The 16,045-nt window shown below is 59.4% G+C and overlaps 3 protein-coding genes across 12 annotated transcripts; 1 reads left to right on the top strand and 2 right to left on the bottom strand.

The window, feature by feature from the left end:
* Positions 1-456: 456 nt before the first annotated feature.
* TOE1 (target of EGR1, exonuclease) lies at positions 457-5,403 on the bottom strand. The gene is made up of 7 exons (XM_054833303.1): positions 5,196-5,403; positions 5,078-5,118; positions 4,784-4,880; positions 4,441-4,599; positions 3,906-4,165; positions 2,278-2,449; positions 457-1,408 (listed from the first exon to the last, which is right to left on the bottom strand). Exons 1-7 carry the CDS (start codon positions 5,304-5,306, stop codon positions 608-610), a joined length of 1,641 nt encoding a protein of 546 aa, XP_054689278.1. The 5' UTR covers positions 5,307-5,403; the 3' UTR covers positions 457-607.
* On the top strand, positions 4,842-11,239 carry MUTYH (mutY DNA glycosylase). Of its 4 annotated transcripts, XM_054833306.1 has the most exons (16): positions 5,745-5,931; positions 6,128-6,261; positions 7,083-7,122; positions 7,484-7,518; positions 7,591-7,734; positions 7,813-7,884; positions 8,053-8,166; positions 8,436-8,533; positions 8,820-8,964; positions 9,226-9,301; positions 9,376-9,561; positions 9,713-9,858; positions 10,076-10,228; positions 10,362-10,412; positions 10,683-10,829; positions 10,922-11,239. In XM_054833306.1, the coding sequence occupies exons 1-15, from the start codon at positions 5,826-5,828 to the stop codon at positions 10,785-10,787; spliced, it is 1,605 nt and encodes a 534-aa protein (XP_054689281.1). In that variant the 5' UTR covers positions 5,745-5,825; the 3' UTR covers positions 10,788-10,829; positions 10,922-11,239. The 4 variants fall into 4 exon arrangements, with proteins under 4 accessions (XP_054689283.1, XP_054689281.1, XP_054689279.1 ...); XM_054833308.1 differs by lacking the exon at positions 5,745-5,931 and adding an exon at positions 4,842-4,969 and having other exon boundaries at positions 10,683-11,239; XM_054833304.1 differs by having other exon boundaries at positions 10,683-11,239.
* Positions 11,240-11,841: 602 nt separating this feature from the next.
* HPDL (4-hydroxyphenylpyruvate dioxygenase like) lies at positions 11,842-14,837 on the bottom strand. Of its 7 annotated transcripts, none has more exons than XM_054834392.1 (2): positions 14,802-14,837; positions 11,842-13,529 (listed from the first exon to the last, which is right to left on the bottom strand). In XM_054834392.1, exon 2 carries the CDS (start codon positions 13,516-13,518, stop codon positions 12,334-12,336), a length of 1,185 nt encoding a protein of 394 aa, XP_054690367.1. In that variant the 5' UTR covers positions 13,519-13,529; positions 14,802-14,837; the 3' UTR covers positions 11,842-12,333. The 7 variants fall into 7 exon arrangements, with proteins under 7 accessions (XP_054690367.1, XP_054690366.1, XP_054690371.1 ...); XM_054834391.1 differs by having other exon boundaries at positions 14,287-14,829; XM_054834396.1 differs by having other exon boundaries at positions 11,842-13,465; positions 14,802-14,819.
* Between the last annotated feature and the right edge of the window lie 1,208 nt (positions 14,838-16,045).

The following is a 16,045-nucleotide window of genomic DNA, read 5'->3' as shown; positions in this document are numbered from 1 at the left end:
GAGCTTGCAGATGTGTTTTTGTAGATAGACTTGGACCTTTAGCATGTGCTTCTTTCGAAAAGGTCCATCCCACCCTAAACCACTAGGTAAAGTGACAGCATGTAGCAAGGCTGTAGGTGCAGTACTTATCCGTACACAAGATCTAGGAGGAGGCTGGGGCTCTAACTTCCTAAGAAGTTTGAGTGGGAAGCTCTGGCCTCTGTCTCCTCTTGTTATCAAGTGATTACCCTCTTCATCTTATGTACAAAGTGAAACCCATGCTAAAGTAGCTAGCATATGGTCTTTCCAGAAAGGCAACCCTAGGTTTGTTTTTTTCAAAACCCACTTTGAGTGCAGAGCGCTACCCTGAAACTTGCAGCCCCGGGTGCAGTTGGAGAGGTGCATTTTCCTCCCTCTTCGCCAGCCTCACCCCTGCCTTCACAGCCTGGCATGCCGCTAAGGAACAACAGGGGGAACTCCAAGTGAGAGCAATTTAATCCATCAGAAGTTAAAACAAAAACAAGAGTAAGAAACTTGCTCCCCTTCTGGTCAGTTCATGATGGAATAAATTTCAAAACCTGAGGAGGTGCGGGGGGGGGAGACCAGGTTGTTGAGGAGTTCTGTAGCTCTATCCACTGGCCCAGGCCAACTTCATCTTCTGCCCGTGAGCTTTGGAAGATTTAGAAAACAAGCTCTTCACTATTTGAAGTGGCACTGATTTGCCACTGAGGTATAGTTTATTGTGGCAGTCTGGCAACCAGGGCCCTGCATCACCGTCCATGTTTTTTCCTTTCTTGAGCATCCAGACATAAGCCATGATATAACCAGTCATGAATGCATCAAAGCCAGCTCGGTGTGTGCCCCCCTGTGAAGGTGGGCCATGGGTTTCCTTTTCCTTTTCTGCAGCACATGCTGCTTCAGTCTCGGGAACGTCTGGGTGATGGATGGAGCCCACCTCAGCAGGAACCTCTGACTTCCCCTCCACTTGGTCACTGTCAGAGGCATTCTCCTTGGCAGAAGGGCTCACAGCAGCTGCTACCTGGGCAGCAGTTCCTTCCATGCTCCCCAGATCCTCCTCCCGTTGCGTGCTGGTGTCTGAGCTGACCTCTGGTTCCGCATCCATGGAGTTCTCCTCCAGTGGCCTGCCGTCACTGCTGGGTGTGATCTCTGTCAGCTCTGTAGCAGCTGCAGGCTCATAGCAGCTCTGTTTTCGTGGCGGTCCGTCCTCCCCATTCTGAGCTAGCTCCCTTTCTTTCCCTGAGCTTTCCTGTTCACATGCCTTTGCAGGCTCTTCTGCGTTCTTCCGACGCTTCCATTTGTGCTTCCGTTTCTTCCGCTTCTCCTCCCAAAACTTGTCATCCTCATCAATTATGAGGTCAATGTTATGAGAGTGTGGACACTTCGCCCCTTTTGGACACCAGCCATAGGCCTAGAGAGAAAGAGAGAAGTCTTGTTGCCACCAGTCTCCTGGTTAGAGCAGCTTATCACCATAACATGGAGCAGAACTCATTATTCCCCTCTACTGAGGGTTTGTGAGGCTGTACCGGGAACACTGTATCCAGTTACAGCCCCACAACACACAAGAAACGTATATATCAGTTTGTCGATGCCTTTTTCACAAGAAGTGGCCAAGCGCTGGAACAGGGGCCTGGAGGGGTTTTGTCATCTCTGTCCTTAGAGATTATTCAATATTTACCAAACAAGAGCAATACTGAGTTGGTGGTTGGATGAGAAACTTCCAGAGGTTTCCCCAACCTGTGCTGTTCTGCAACAGTAACGTGCAACATCTGGAAGAGCTCCTTTACTCCCTGAAACATCTGAAACCAGTTATGATCTGACCAGATGGGCTCTCTGTTTACTACTGGAGCAGCACCAGGACCTGAGATGCTGTGAATCACACTGTACTACAGTCCCAGAAGCTGCAGAAAGGTAATTTTTTTTAAATATATATCTAATCAAGATATGGGGGAGGGAAGAGGGGGCAGTTCTTGCTCAGAGGACAAGCCAAACTAATTTAGACCTTACAGCCCTCCCAGGACAGCAATGGGTACTGTATCTCACACCATCCCACTATTTAGGGCCATATAATCTCTTTCTGAATCTTTGTGTCTAATGTAAACTGTAGAATTCACCACCTCCAAACAGAGCATCATGAAGCCACCTGAAGCTTGAAAGTCTTCCTTGTATTGTGAAGCAAGCAAGGGGAAGTTCCCAGTTGCCGCCTTACTACTTCCTACTCTGGCCACATGTGGCTCGTTCCATGGAGCCAGGAAGGAAGCAGGCATTCATATTACTTACCGAGAATTTCTCACAGACAGGCACCTTATTTTCCCCTCTCGCATTGTGGTTTTCTTCTTCCAGAGAGCACTGGCGATAGTCAATGTAACGGGACATGTTGGCAGGGTAGTTGCAGAACTCGATGGTGAGGTGCTGGCCGCTGGAGTCCTTCAGCTTGCAGTTCTCTCGTTTGCTAGAACAAATGAGTACACGGTTACTGCGGTTAACGCATTGAAGGTACCACGGCGCAGAGCTGGTGCAAACACGCTGCTCTCCACCAAGTCTCAACTCCACTAGTTTCCTGCTCTTGAGCTCCAGTCAGTTCGACAGCCTGCTGCACAGAAACTCAGTCCTGGGAGAACAGCTTTAGTAAGTAGTTGCTTCCATGCTGATTTAAAGGTTGGTTTCTCTAATGCTGACATATAGGCAGGGACAACAGTGTCTCTGGTGAAGCTATGGGAGAAAGGGACACATAGCTTGGTTTTAAATATTAAGGGCACCAAGATATGTCTTAGTCCTCATAATATTAATGGACAAAGAAGAAATGCCTAAAAATGAGATATTGCGTAGAGTATCCAGCAGCCACCGCCCACACAGGTCAAACCTGGGCAATGCAGACAACAAGGAAATGTTTTCCATCTCATGAGAAAATAACGATGTTGTCCCAAGAGCTGGCTAAAAGGCCAAAAACCTTTGGGAGGCTCTGTGTAACTAGAATTGTGGGTTAAAACATTTAAGAGGTTGGTTTAAAAAGTATTTTTATCCTATCAAAACAAACCATTCTCATGTTTGAGAACGGTTATCTTAAATGTTTTCAGACCTGTCAAAATGGCATTTCCTGATATAAAACAGTCACTAAAAATACCATTTCTCCTCTGCACAGAGCGTAACTTCAGTTTAACGGAGATTCAAGGGGCTGTATCACTGCCAGGGGCTTGTTTGGATTGTGTGGGGAGTGCAGAACCAGGGGCTAGACTGACACGTGAAGTGGGCAGACATCTCTGCTTCTAACATGTGTCTGCCTGGAAGATATCTGCACGGAGCTGGGGGCAGGACACAAGACAGGACACCCTGGAACAAAAGCACAACCTTTGCTTGGAAGGAAAGTGAGAGGAGTTGTAGCTGACCACACGTGGGACGCGTGACAGAGCTGGTCAGTGTTGGAAGGTGCCGGGAGCAGCCACCCCTTTAATTTCACCATCCCTTATGAAACCAAGTTGTAACTAGCAGACCCTGCAGGCACAGCCCTGTTTTCACCTGCTCTCTAGCGGAGTTTTAAGGGTGTCTCTCCCACATGTGTTCCTGCTGTGGCACTGCTGGACCTGAGCCATGCAGCAAATCAATTAGTTTTCAGTTAGATCAGGTCACCCTGTGGTCAAAACTGCTGCCAGTGGAAGACGCAAATCCTCTTTCAGCAGCTGCCCACCGAACAGGTAAGGCGTATTACAAAATGCACCCTTATGCACTCAGCAGCCATCCTAGGAACAGGAAGAGCACAGGGCAGAGTCACCTGAAAAGCACCTTTCTCCACTCATTGGGATAATAACAGAGCCAACCTCCTTGCCTGGAAAAAACCAACCAACCAACCAACCACTGACACTCCCTTTGCCTTTCCTCCCATAAGCTTTAAATACCAGAGTGCTGCTCACCACTTCTTGTAAGCATACTCCAAGTAGGATGCCACAAAGCGAGTCTCAAACTCAGAAGCATATTTGGTGTCGTATATTCCTGCTGGAAACATTTCAGAGAGGTCAGCGGTGAAGGTGCCAAGGTTGTCTGGGAGGTGAGCATAGAAGCACTGGTACAGGAAGACCAGATCGATCAGGCCATTATGGAGAATGAGAGGCTTCTTCGCTCGTATGAGCTCCAGAAAAAAAGTCCGAACACTCTGGCTCTGGTTCTCATTGCCCTGCAAGAAGGAGGATTAGTCAACAAGCCTTAGCACCTTGACTTGCCACCACCTGGGAAGTCCTCAGAGGCAGAGCAGTGCCTACAGCTATGGCTTGCTCTGAAGAGAGGCCCAAATATTTGGAAAAGTATCTGCAACAAGTGACAGCCTGGATATAAAACAGCAGGGAGGGGAGAGGGATAACGCTGCACTCAAGGCCCCAGCATGAGTGAACAACCTCCCCAGAAGCCCAGAGCAGGGCAAGCCGAGGTGGCTGAAGGAGAGACTTTCCCTACCTTGTCGTTGCCCTTATGGTAAGGAATCCCCTGGGAGTACTGCTTGTTGAAGTCAAAGCCGTGCTGCACCAGGAACTGCACCGACTGGGGTTCGACAATATAATCCTCCATGCAGAGCAGCGTCAGGTTGTAGATCTGGCAGAGATACGTGTTCTCGGACTGCGGAAGAGCGTGCAAAGCAACACAGGGATTACCTGTCACAGGGAGCTGCTGGAAAAGCCAGGGGCAAACCCAGGGACCACGGGTGGGTCGAGTCCCGTCTCCCAGCAGAGTCCCAGTGCCCGCTGCTCCCTCGGAAGGCGGGAACAAGGGCGAACGGCCGCTCTGCGACCCCCGCACGTACCTTTTCTGGGAGCTGCTTGAAACAGGCGACGCCAAGGGACAGGACGGAGCGGGTCCTGGCCGCGCTGCAGACGGCCTTGTACCGCTCCTCGATGCACCTGGGCGGCAAGAGAACGGCAGCTCACGGCTCCTGCCCTGGCTCCCTCGGCCGCAGCCCCGCCCCTTCCCACCGGTCACTCCCGGAGAGGTAAACTCGCAGGGAGAAGGGAACCGGGGAACCGGTACCGGAGGGACGCGCCTCGGAGCACCGGCAGCTCCTTTCCCCCCACCCCCACCCCGCAACCGGGGCACTCACGGGCTCAGCAGCGACTTCCTGGCGCCGAGGCCGCTCAGCTCCTGCGGGGAGACACCCGTTAGCGGCCCCGCGGGCCTAGCTGCGCCGCCGGTCACCGCCGCCCCCCGCCCCGCCTCACCGTGTCCACGGCGACGAAGGTGGCGGTGCGCAGCGCCAGCACCATGGAGGGCCACAGCTCCCTGAAGTTGTCGCTCTGCACGTCCACCACCGGCACCCGCCGCCGCGCCATGGCCGCTCCCGGGGCCTCCGCCGACGCGGCTGCCCGCTCCCGCCGATCGCCCCGCCCGCCCCCGCGCCCCGCGCTGCCTGCCCCCGCGAGCGGGCCGGCTCCTGTCAGCCGCCAGCGGGTTTTGTTCCCATTTTCCAAAATCCGTTTTTAACCGAAATTTGCTTTTTAAGCAAACGGGCGTTTAGCCCGGGCAGTCCGTCGGGGCCCTTCTCGTACGGCTGCTGGGACCGGCGGGAGAAAGGGCGGGGACATCCGCATTTCCTCCCCCCCCGGAGCGCTGATTGGCTCCGGCGAGCCGAGAGGTCCCGCCCCCTCCCCCGGGCGGCCTGAGGACCCGCTCCCTCGCGCCTCGCTTCGATTGGCTCACGCACGGGAGGTGGGCGGTATCGCCCGCTCTGATTTGTCCCCGCGCGGGGGCGGGGCGCTGGAAGGGAAACATTTTCCCGGGAAGGTTTCACGTGGCGCCGCATCTCCTCCGCTGTTCCCGGGCCCCTACCCCCGTTGGGGAGCGGCACGGCCATGAGCCACCTGCGGGCGGCAGCTGCCAGGGGTCTCCGGCGGAGCGGCAGGAGGGCAGTGTCGGCGGCGGCGGGGAAGCGCAGGAAGGGCGCGTCGCCCCGCCGAGGTACCCGGTAGCGGGAGGTCTGCGGGCGAACGCGGGGTGTCCTCTAGGGCACGGGGCCGCCAGCCCGAGCAGCTACCGGTGCTTGCTGCGTCCTCGGAAGGCTCCGGCTCTGTCGGGCTCCCGCCTCTGTCCCCGTGGTGCTGCAGTCGGGTCCCGCACCCCTCCCGTGCCCTGACCCCGCCCGCTCTCCTGGCAGGGGCCCCGGCTCCAGCGCCTGCTCCGCCGCCCGCCCGGCATCTCTTCAGCGACCCGGCTGAGGTCGAGGCCCTGCGCGGGAACCTGCTGGCTTGGTACGACAAGTGCAAGCGGGACCTTCCCTGGAGGACGCTGGTAAGGGGAGGCAGCGGGAGGCGGGGTGCCGTGGCGGGGAACCCGTCCCTCTGCCGCAAGGGAGCGTTGCGGTGTCTTTCCCTACGCGTGACGTCCCTAGCTGCGTGGAAGTGGGCGTTGGAAATGGGAGCGTGCTCCCTGGCAGTTCTGTGGTGGGTGGTCTGTAGCCAGTTCCTAGGTATGAACAGCAAAGCAGGGCGCAGGGGGAAACCTCACTTCTCAAACACAGCCTCCAACCCGGAGCACTCCTCTAGTCCTGGCTGTTCTGTTTCGGTTTGTTCCTGCCTCCGTGGTACCCTGCAGCAGTGAGCGCTGCACGGAAAACGTTTTCCCTGTATTTGCTTTAAGCCTGCCGAGTGTTTTTATTAGAGCTCCTACCGGCTCTGTGCTCGGCCTGGCAGCAAACGGTTAGATGGTGTTTGGGGTGCTGGGGTGGGCGTCAGCTTTACAGCAACGTCTGTCCAAATGGTGCTGGGAACTGCGTGGCCTTTCTGTGGGATTTACATCTGCCTTCAATTGCTTCCCGTGCAGAGGGGCTCCGGTCTGGGACAGCTTCTCTGGTGGGATTTTTTTAATCTTTGAGGTAAACTCTCGCTGTGGGAAATGTGTGAAGTCCTTCATGCTTCGTCAGGGAAGAAGGTGCTTTGGCTGCTGCTTGATTTAACCCAAACTCAAAACTTCTGAGCACTAGGGGGAAGCATCTTTATGCACTGTCCCATGCAGCATTCAAAACACATCACAAGATTTATTTTATATGCAGGTCCCCTCTGTGGTGGGGTCCTGTGTCACCCTGTTTTCCTCACTCCGTCTTCCCCTTTCAGGCTGCAACTGAGCCGGATGCCGACAGACGGGCGTACGCAGGTGAGGAGTGGGGACTGCGCCCCGGCATGCGTGGGGTGCCCTGCTGTGTCTTGCCTCCTGATACGGATGTGCAATACGGCCTTGTGAGGGAACGTGGCTTCAGTCGCCATCCTTGGAACAAGCTGCCTGCGGTGGCCACGGGGGTCACTGAGCCCCACTTGCAAGGCGCTGGGGGGGTCTGAGAGCCCACTTGTGTCTGAGGGAGCTCCTGTGGGACAGCACGTGGGGAACACAGAGTGTGGGAAGGGGTCCCATGGGTTGGATGCTGGTGCAGTGCTTGTAGCTAGTGCTAAGGTGGCCACGGCACAAGGTGTGGGTGGCATTGGTGCCTCTGCTCTGATCCCTGCCCTCTTCCCTGCAGTGTGGGTGTCTGAGATCATGCTCCAGCAGACGCAGGTGTCTACAGTGATCGACTACTACAACCGCTGGATGCAGGTGACCGCTCCTTACAGAGTCCTGTTCCCACAGGCATCCCCTTTTGGAGACCTTGTTCACTGCCTGTGGCAGATCCCCAGCTGCAGAGCATGGCTCTGCTTGTCCCTGACTTGTCCCCTTCCCTCTGTACCACAGAAGTGGCCAACACTGCAGGCTCTGGCACAGGCATCGCTGGAGGTGAGCATTGCTGGGGCCGGGTGCTCTCCCTGCCCTCACAGCTCTTCATCTAACACCGCGCTGTGTCTCTTGGAGCAGGAGGTGAACGAGCTGTGGGCAGGACTTGGCTACTACTCCCGAGGGAAGCGTCTACAGGAAGCAGCAAGGAAGGTGCCCTGGTGCTGGGGTGGGGGAGGCATTTCCAAAGCTCTCTGAAGCCCATGGGTTGGTGCCAGCTCCCGTCTGCCCTGGAAGACTGGGATCCTGTCTTCTCATGGCTGCAGTGGGTTGCATGCATGCACCTTGGCTGCTCCTCTGACCCCAACCCCTCTCTGCCAGGTGGTGTCCGAGCTGGCTGGCCAGATGCCCAGGACGGCTGAGGACCTGCAGAAGCTGCTGCCAGGAGTGGGCCGATATACGGCAGGAGCCATCGCATCCATCTCATACAGGCAGGTGAGAGCTGGGTGTCATGTCTCCCCTCTCTGCCACCCAGCCCTGATCCTGGCAGGGTCCTGCTGGTGGGTCTCACAAGCCAGGGTCTCCCTGGGACGGCGCTTGGCTCCGTCTCTCCCCTGCTTTGTGGTGCGTCTCACCCACCGCCCAGCTTGGCCTGCGGGTTGGCAGCATGTGTATCCCTCCTCCGTCCTGGGAGCACCTCAGCTCCCTGCCTTGCTGGGAGCACGGGCACCTCCCAGCGTGGTAACCCCAGCTCCTGGTCCCAGGCTACCGGTGTCGTGGATGGGAATGTGATCCGGGTCCTGTGCCGCCTGCGGTGCATCGGTGCTGACTCCAGCAGCCCAGCTGTCATCGACCGGCTCTGGTAAGGGAAAGGCTCTGTCCCTGCTCCAAGCTGCAGCGATCATGGCTGTGCTTGTTGTGGTCGAGGGCAGGATCCCTTGGGAGCCGTGGGGAGCAGAGCCTGCGAAGGAAGGGAGCCCTGGGGTGTGGGAGCTCTTGGGAAGCTGGTGCTGCTGGGAGTGGTGGAGAAAGGACCTGTGTTGCCTCTGCCTACCTGGGAGCGTCCCCTCTCTCAGGTGGGAGGCAGGCAAAAGTCCCGGGGCCCTCTCCCCCCAGAGCCCAGTATCACTCATTGCTGTTTCTCCCAGGGACATGGCCAATGTCCTGGTAGACAGGAGCCGCCCGGGGGATTTTAACCAAGCCCTGATGGAGCTGGGGGCAACTGTGTGTGTGCCCAGGGCCCCGCTGTGTGGGGAGTGCCCTGTGAAGCAGCACTGCCAAGCACGGCACAGGGTAAGTATGGCCCCAAAATCTGTCTCCTCCCTGCCTGTGGGTGGCTGGGGGATGTCAGCTGTGCCAGTGGGGTGGCAGAAGGTCACCCTAGGTCCTCTCTGAAGTACAAGCCATCCCTGGCCCAGACCAGTGCTGCAAGCTGTTTGTGGCTGGGCATCACATCCTGCATCCTCACGGGGTGCTGGCCCTGAGGGGTCACCATGCATGGGGACAGCGTGGGCTGGTGGATGAGCCTGTCCCCATTCCTGTCCCCCCTTGCAGGTGGAGAAGGAGCTGGCCTTCGCCTCTCAGAAGCTGTTTGGAAAACCCACCCCAGTGCCTGATGTTGAGGACTGTGGTAAGTGCTTGGGGAGACCCCTGTTGCGGCTCCGGGCCTGGGCCCCGTGGCAATTGTTACATCGGTGTTTGCAGGTGTTGGGGACTGTCCCCTGTGCCCCCCAGCTGCGGAACCGTGGGACAGCAGTCTGGGGGTCACCAACTTCCCCCGGAAAGCAGCAAAGAAACAGCCGCGGGTGGCACAAACAGCTACATGTGTGCTGGAGCGGAGGGGCTGCCACGGGGCCCCGGAGTACCTCATCGTGCAGAGACCCAGCTCGGGTAATGGGGCTGGGCGGGAGGGTGGCGAAGGCACTGCGCTTCCCCTTCCCACCTGCGTGAGGGACAGAGCAGCCTGGGAGTGGGATGTGATGTGGAGTGTCCCCAGATGTCCCTCTTGCCAGCTCATATCCCTGTTGTGCCCCCTCCCCAGGTCTCCTGGCCGGGCTCTGGGAGTTCCCCAGCCTCCCGCTGGCTCAGGGCCTGCAGGAGGAGAAGCAGAGGGAGGTGCTGGCAGATCACCTCCGGGCCTGGACGGGGTGGCCGGTGGTGGCGGAAGGCCTGCGGTTCATCGGAGAGGTGAGCCTGGAGCTGGAGGGATGCAGCGTGAGCCCCCTGTGCTCGGCCATGGGGAACATAGCACAGGGGGAAGAGGGTCCCTTCCCTGCTGTCACCCCTCCCAAGCCCTGCCCTGCTCCTCAGAGCCCTGGCAGACTCAGTGCACTTGTGAGGCAGCTGAGCAAGCAGCGCATCCCCTGTTGCGTGTCCATGTCCGTGTCTTCTCATCCCCTCGCAGGTCGTCCACATCTTCTCTCACATCCACCAGACGTATGTGGTCTACTCCCTGCCCCTGGATGGGGATGTGACCCTGGACCCTGCCTTGTCCCCATCCCGCTGGGTGACAGAGGAGGAGTTCCATGCCTCAGCTGTGTCCACGGCCATGAAGAAGGTACTAGAGGGACTTGGGCCTTTCTTCCCCGCCATCTCTCTGGGGTCCCAGGTATCCCCCCCCTCTCTGCGGGCAGTCCTGGCTCCAGGACCCTGCCACCGTTCAGCTCTGGGCTCTCTTGTGCTTCCTTCAGGTGCTGAAAGCGTGTGAGAAGCAGCGTGGGGAGGAGAGCAGCCCTGGCAAGGTGGGCATCACTGGAGGGTGTGCAGCCCTGGGAGCTGCTCCATGTTGTGGTGGGCCAGGCCCTGGTGTGCGGTGCTGGACCCTCTCTGGCTTTGGGGTCAGGCCAAGGAGCATCCCCAGCCTGGGGCAGGGCTGCATCCAGGGGCTTTGCCTGGCTGGCTTTGCCCCGGATGTCCCCAATACCAGAGTCCCCCCTTGCCTCAAAGGCAATCCCTGGAGGCCGTGGGGGGCCCTGGGGGTTTGGCTTAGCCCCAGTGTGTCTCTCCTGCAGGGCTCCAAGCGGAAGCGGGGGGCAAAGCCGCAGGGAGCAAGCAGCACCCGCCCTGGGACACAACTCTCCCTCCGCGCCTTCCTCCAGGCACCCACTTCCTCATGATGGTACCTTTGACATCTGAGACCACCGGAGACCTGCAGTGCAGTGAGTCCTGCCCGTGACATTGGGCTGGTGTCCCCCGCACTGCTGCATGCCCGGCCCACGGCCCTGTAGTGATCTCCTGCTCCTCCTTGCAGAGTCCGCTGGCTTCCCCAGCTCTCCTGGGGGAGTTGTGCCTTGATGTGACCTGGAGCCAGGCTTGCCCTCCCCCCTCAGCTGGATCCCTCCTGGGGTCACTGGGGACTGCAGTTTCTCTCCGGCAGCAGGAAGGCTGCGGCCACACTGCTCCCATAGCCCTGTCCCCAGTTCCCCGCCTGCACCTCATCCACCAGCCAGCGATTGTGGATACTGCTGTACCCTTCCCGGCCTCCCGTAGCCCTTTTTATACACTTGTTTTTACTGAACCTGAGCCACGGGCTTTTTAGTAATAAATCTAAAGTGGGTGGGGTTTTTTAAGTGACTTTCTGCCTCTGTTGCTCTGTGCTAAGCTGGGGGTGTCTGGCAGCCTGTGGTTGAATGTGAGGATGACTGGCAGGATCTGTACGGCACCTGTGAGCCCCTCTGCTGAGCATTAACTGCCGGTGACCCCAAATAAAGCACCCAGAGCACCTCTACTGCGAGGGCAGGGATCAGCCCCCAGGGGCCGTGCAGCTCCTGCCCACAGGCTGGTCCTCCCTGGGGGCGAGCAGCCAGCCCCTGGGCTTCTTGTAGGGTTTTATCCCCCTTTTTTACCTTTGCTGTCAGGTTGTTCCCCACTGTGGTGACGCCGTGGCTTTCCCTGACTGTGATGCACAGTAGCACCCTTGCAAAGGCAGAAGCCCAGGAGACTCTTTCCGGGGGCCTGCCAAAGGTTTTCATCCCCCCCAGGCTTGTGTCCCTGCCTGGGGCTGGCAGGGACAGGGGCCAGTCCTAGGGATGTGCAAGGGGCAAGTGGCCTCAGTTTAGGGACCGCAAGACTGGGGACAGCCCCCCGCCTCGAGGGGTAGAAAGGGTCCTTTTATCCTCACCTGGCACTTGGCACATCTTAAATGGGAGGAGAAAAAACCCAAGGCAGTACTTGCAGGTTAATTCTTTAATTGGGAGGAGCAAGAGGCCATCACTTGCCCCACACAGGGGCTGGCCATGCTCTGGGTGGTGTCCATGGACCCTGGGTTATCCACTCCCCTCTGGCAGCTCCTCATCTCCTCTACAGCTGGGGGTGTTGCTCTGACAGCAGTGTACTTGGCCATGCTACAGGCACAAGTCTGATCAGATTAAGACAAAATTAAGGCAGAAAGTTCTTCACGTGAGGCCAATAACTCACTGGGAACCCAGGGAGGGGGAGAAATTGCCCCCCATCCCAGGGAATGCTCAGAGTCCCATTACACCTGGCTCCAAGCAACCTGCTGTCACGCTGACGTTGGCTCTGGGTTGACCTGGAGACCTCCCTTGGTCCCTGCCCACCGGGGCCATGCCGCAGGCACCCGCTGGTATCTCTACAGCAGCGTATTGCCCCAGGGTTGGACCGGGGAGGACGGGGAGCTGAAGGAGGAGGGTTGCAGTGTTGCCACTACTGCTGCTGGTCCATATAGACCTGCACAGCTTTCCACAGTGCCCGTATATTGCCTTCCCCGAAGCCCGGCGCTCCCCGACGGTCAATGAGCTCCAGGAAGAAGGTGTCCTCGGAGAAGATGGGATGGGTGAAGATCTGCATCAAATACTCCTGGGAAGGGCTCTCTATGGCATCAGCACCCGGCTGGTCCTTGTCCCTGGGCGCTGTGGTGTCTAGCAGGATGCCCAGCTCTGCCAGCGTGTGGGGGTCCTGCCCAGCCCCCCGGATCTCCTCTGCTTTGCCCCCCTGGCTATAATAGGCAGCAGGGGGTGTGAAGAACCGTGCACCCCCCTGCTGCAAAGCCCTGGTTGTGGCAACGATATCGGTGGTGCGGAGGCCAACGTGCTGGATCCCGGCACCACCGTGCTGTTCTAGGAAGGTGTCGACTTGGTTGGTGCCGTTCTCCGAGAGGGACTCAGCGAGGACGAGCTTGCAGCCGTGTGCTGGGGCACCCTGGGCGCTTTGCAGCGCGAGGAGCAGCATGCCCACCCCCTGCCCACCGAGCACGTACCCCTCAGCTGGCCTCTCCCGCGGGTTCAGCAGGAAGCGTCGGAAGCCGAAGCAGCACTGGTACCAGTCCAGAGCTGCCCGGGCGCCGCCCGGCGGGCAGACATACGTGATGTGGTCAAAGTGGGTGATCGCAATCCCATCCCCTGTGGCCAAGGGGGCTCCTTGGATGGGCTGGAAGCCGGGCAGGAAGGGTCCCCGGTAGCGGGATCTGTCCAGAAGGGTATGGCTGATGTTGCCCACGATGGAGCTCACCACGCCGTAGGTGACAGAGCCACCGTCATCCCTCACCTCGGTGGGGGGCACCGGCAGGGAGCATCCCCGGCTTTGCAGCTGCTTGCAGAGCCCCGGCACGTCGTCCACCTCGAAGCAGATGTTGGAGGCTGTGCCCAAGGCGGGCCAGGGGTCCACATCGTAGAGGAAATCGCGGGAGGAGATGCTGGTGGGCCCCAGCGCCAGGCGCTCGTTGACAAGGAAGATGGCAGATCCCTGTCGCAAGGCCAGCTGCCGGACTCGTGGTGTCTCCCGCATGGCCACCGGCTGGAAGCGAAAGGTGTTGACCAGGTCCTGGGCCCAGCCCTGCCTGTAGGGCATGTGGAGGGAGATGAAGCAGGGGCGGCTCAGCAAGGCTGCCATGGCTGGGCAGGCTGCAGGGAGGACGCACGGGGTCAGGGGGGGCTTGCTGGCTGTGGGAAGGAGCCATTCCTCCACCTTGCACAGAGCCTGCGTGCATTTGCATGCACAGATGCACGCGTATGTAAATTAGCACCCATTAAATGTGTATTTTAAATAAGTGGGTCTCACAAGCCAATACGCGCTGTGCAAGGGCACCCACCTTTGGGACCGGCAAAAAGCTGCCCGAGGATGCTGAGCCATCCCGCCACCCCTTCGCTGTGCTGCCCTGCCCCACGTGCCTGGGGGGTCGCAGAGGAGGAAGGCCCCGAGCCTTGACCGCAGCGGGTCCCCTCTGCAGCCATGTGTCCCTCGAGGGTGCCGCAGGGAGTTTGGCGGGGGAATCCAGGTGAGGGAGGTGTGCTCCGTGTGTAAGCCAGACTATGGGGACAAGGGTTGTGGGGGGGATGTCCTGTACCAGCAACCGGGAACGTGGAGGTTGGACTGGTAAACACAGAGCAACACGCTGGTTACAGCTAACAGGCTCCTGTGCTGCCCTGGGGTTGTCAGTGGTGCCCCACAAATGGCGGGGGGGAGCAGTGGGGTCACGGCAGGCTGATGTGCCCTTCCCCTCCCAACAAGGACAGCGTGGAGCTACCACGCCCTAGGAGTGACCTTGCCCTAGGGCCACGGAGGGTGACATAGGTGGGATGCGGGGGGGAAAGCGACCTCTCTTCTCCCCAAATACCTGTCACGCTGAACGGGGGACAAAAGCTCTGTCCAAAAACCTACCTGGCATCAACTCTTAAGAGCATCCCGCTGAGGCTTCCTGACCCCATGCCATGCACCAGCCACCCTGGCCGGAACCCCACGAATGTGCATCAGGCTGGGGGGTGACCTGCTTAAATATTCCCTTCCTCCTGCCCCCCGAGAATGGGCTGTGCAGTAAGTGCTCCCTCTGCCAGGCTGGGGGGGCAGGCTGTGCTGCACCCGGGCACCCCACCTGCCAGGGGGGAACAGGGGGCCCAGCAGTGCCCCCTTGGGACCCCCAGCTGCTCCGCACCAGCCCGGGGAGGGGGAGTCCTTGCTGGGACCCCTGCCCCGGTAAGCACATGGGCAGGGGACGGCGCTCCCCGGCTCCCTCCCTGCCCTCCTTCCGCCCCGCTGCGCCCTGCGGGATCAGCATCGGCCCCGCTCTGCTCCCACCATCGCCTCTCCCAGCCGCCCTGCCCGTCACCCCCAGTCCTGCCACCCCCGTGCCCGTGGGGGCCTGCAGGGCCCCCGCTCGCCCTCGGCCTGCGGCTCACCGGGGTCAAGGCTGCGGGCGAAGGGGATGCCGGGGCAGGGGCTGGCCCTGGAGAGGCGGTTCGGTTTGCTCCTCCCCGGCATGCACCAGGGGAAGGGGGCTGGCGATGCCAGGGAGGCTGCAAAGCGACCTGCCCTGCCGTGGGGAAGCCTCTCCAGCGGGAGGAACCCGTGGGCGCCGTCCTGGGCAAGGACAGGGCCGGTACACGCGGCGTGGGGTTGCGCCGGTGCGGCGTGAGAGCTGCTCCGGCACGTTTAAAGCCAGGGACGTGTGGCTGCCGGACGCTGCGGACACCGAAAAGTTTCTATCAACCCCGGAGGTGCCAGGCTGTGTTTGCAGAACAAAAAGCTGCCCAGACTGATAACCGCCGGCACCGCTGCCACCGAATCGGGGATGAGCGAAGGGAGGAGATGAACTGACTGCTGGGGGGTGGCTGGTTGTCCCCAGGGACCCGTGATGAAATGGCTCGTGTCTGTGCTGGGTCATTCCCTGCTGGCCCAAATCTCGGCGGGGCAGGGCGTGCAGTGGGGGGTACGTGCCCCTGCTCAGTGCTTTGCAGTGCCCAGGGTACCCGCAGGGGGTGGGGGAGCAGCGTGCTGATGGGGGGTGACAGCTCTGCGGAGGGTCTGGCGTTGGTCATGGGACGGGTTTGCTCCAGGCTGACTCCACACAGCTGTGCCTGCTCCCGCATCCCAACCCTTGCTGACATCCCTGAGCCCCTCAAGCCCCCCAGCGACGATCCCCTCTCTCCCTGCTGCTCATAGCTGTTTTCGGACAAACCCCACGAATCCCGTATGTCTGGGACTGTGTTACTGCCCCTGTTGTGTCCATGTCTGCTGCCCTTCCCTGGCTTATCATGTTTTTGTACAGAGCCCAGGCATGATAAACTGCTCAAATATTTGCAGAGATGGCTGTGTGCGGCTGAAGTGGTGAGTTCCTCTTGTTTGGTTGGGGGGGGGCAGGGGGAATCCACTGGAGCTGTGATTTCCCAAAGGAGTACCGGCTCCTCATGCCACCACAGCCCCCCGGTGTGGGGCTGGACAGGAGGCATGGGACCGGACGCCAGGGCCAAGCACAGCCCAAGAGTGGCCGTGGCACTGCACACCAGGACGGCACAGCCTTTGGGGTGGCACCCCGTGGGGCAGGGAGCTCGGGCACCCCACGGGTGCACCTGTCTTTTTGGCTGCAGGGTGACAGAGGCTGTACCGGGGACCTTGCACACCCCAGGGACCTTGTGCATGAGTG

This window comes from Grus americana, chromosome 8 (assembly GCF_028858705.1).
Source record: "Grus americana isolate bGruAme1 chromosome 8, bGruAme1.mat, whole genome shotgun sequence".
In the NCBI taxonomy this organism is placed as follows: Eukaryota; Metazoa; Chordata; class Aves; order Gruiformes; family Gruidae; genus Grus; species Grus americana.
Note: the sequence above shows the minus strand (reverse complement) of the source record. Positions and strands in the feature narration are given on the sequence as shown.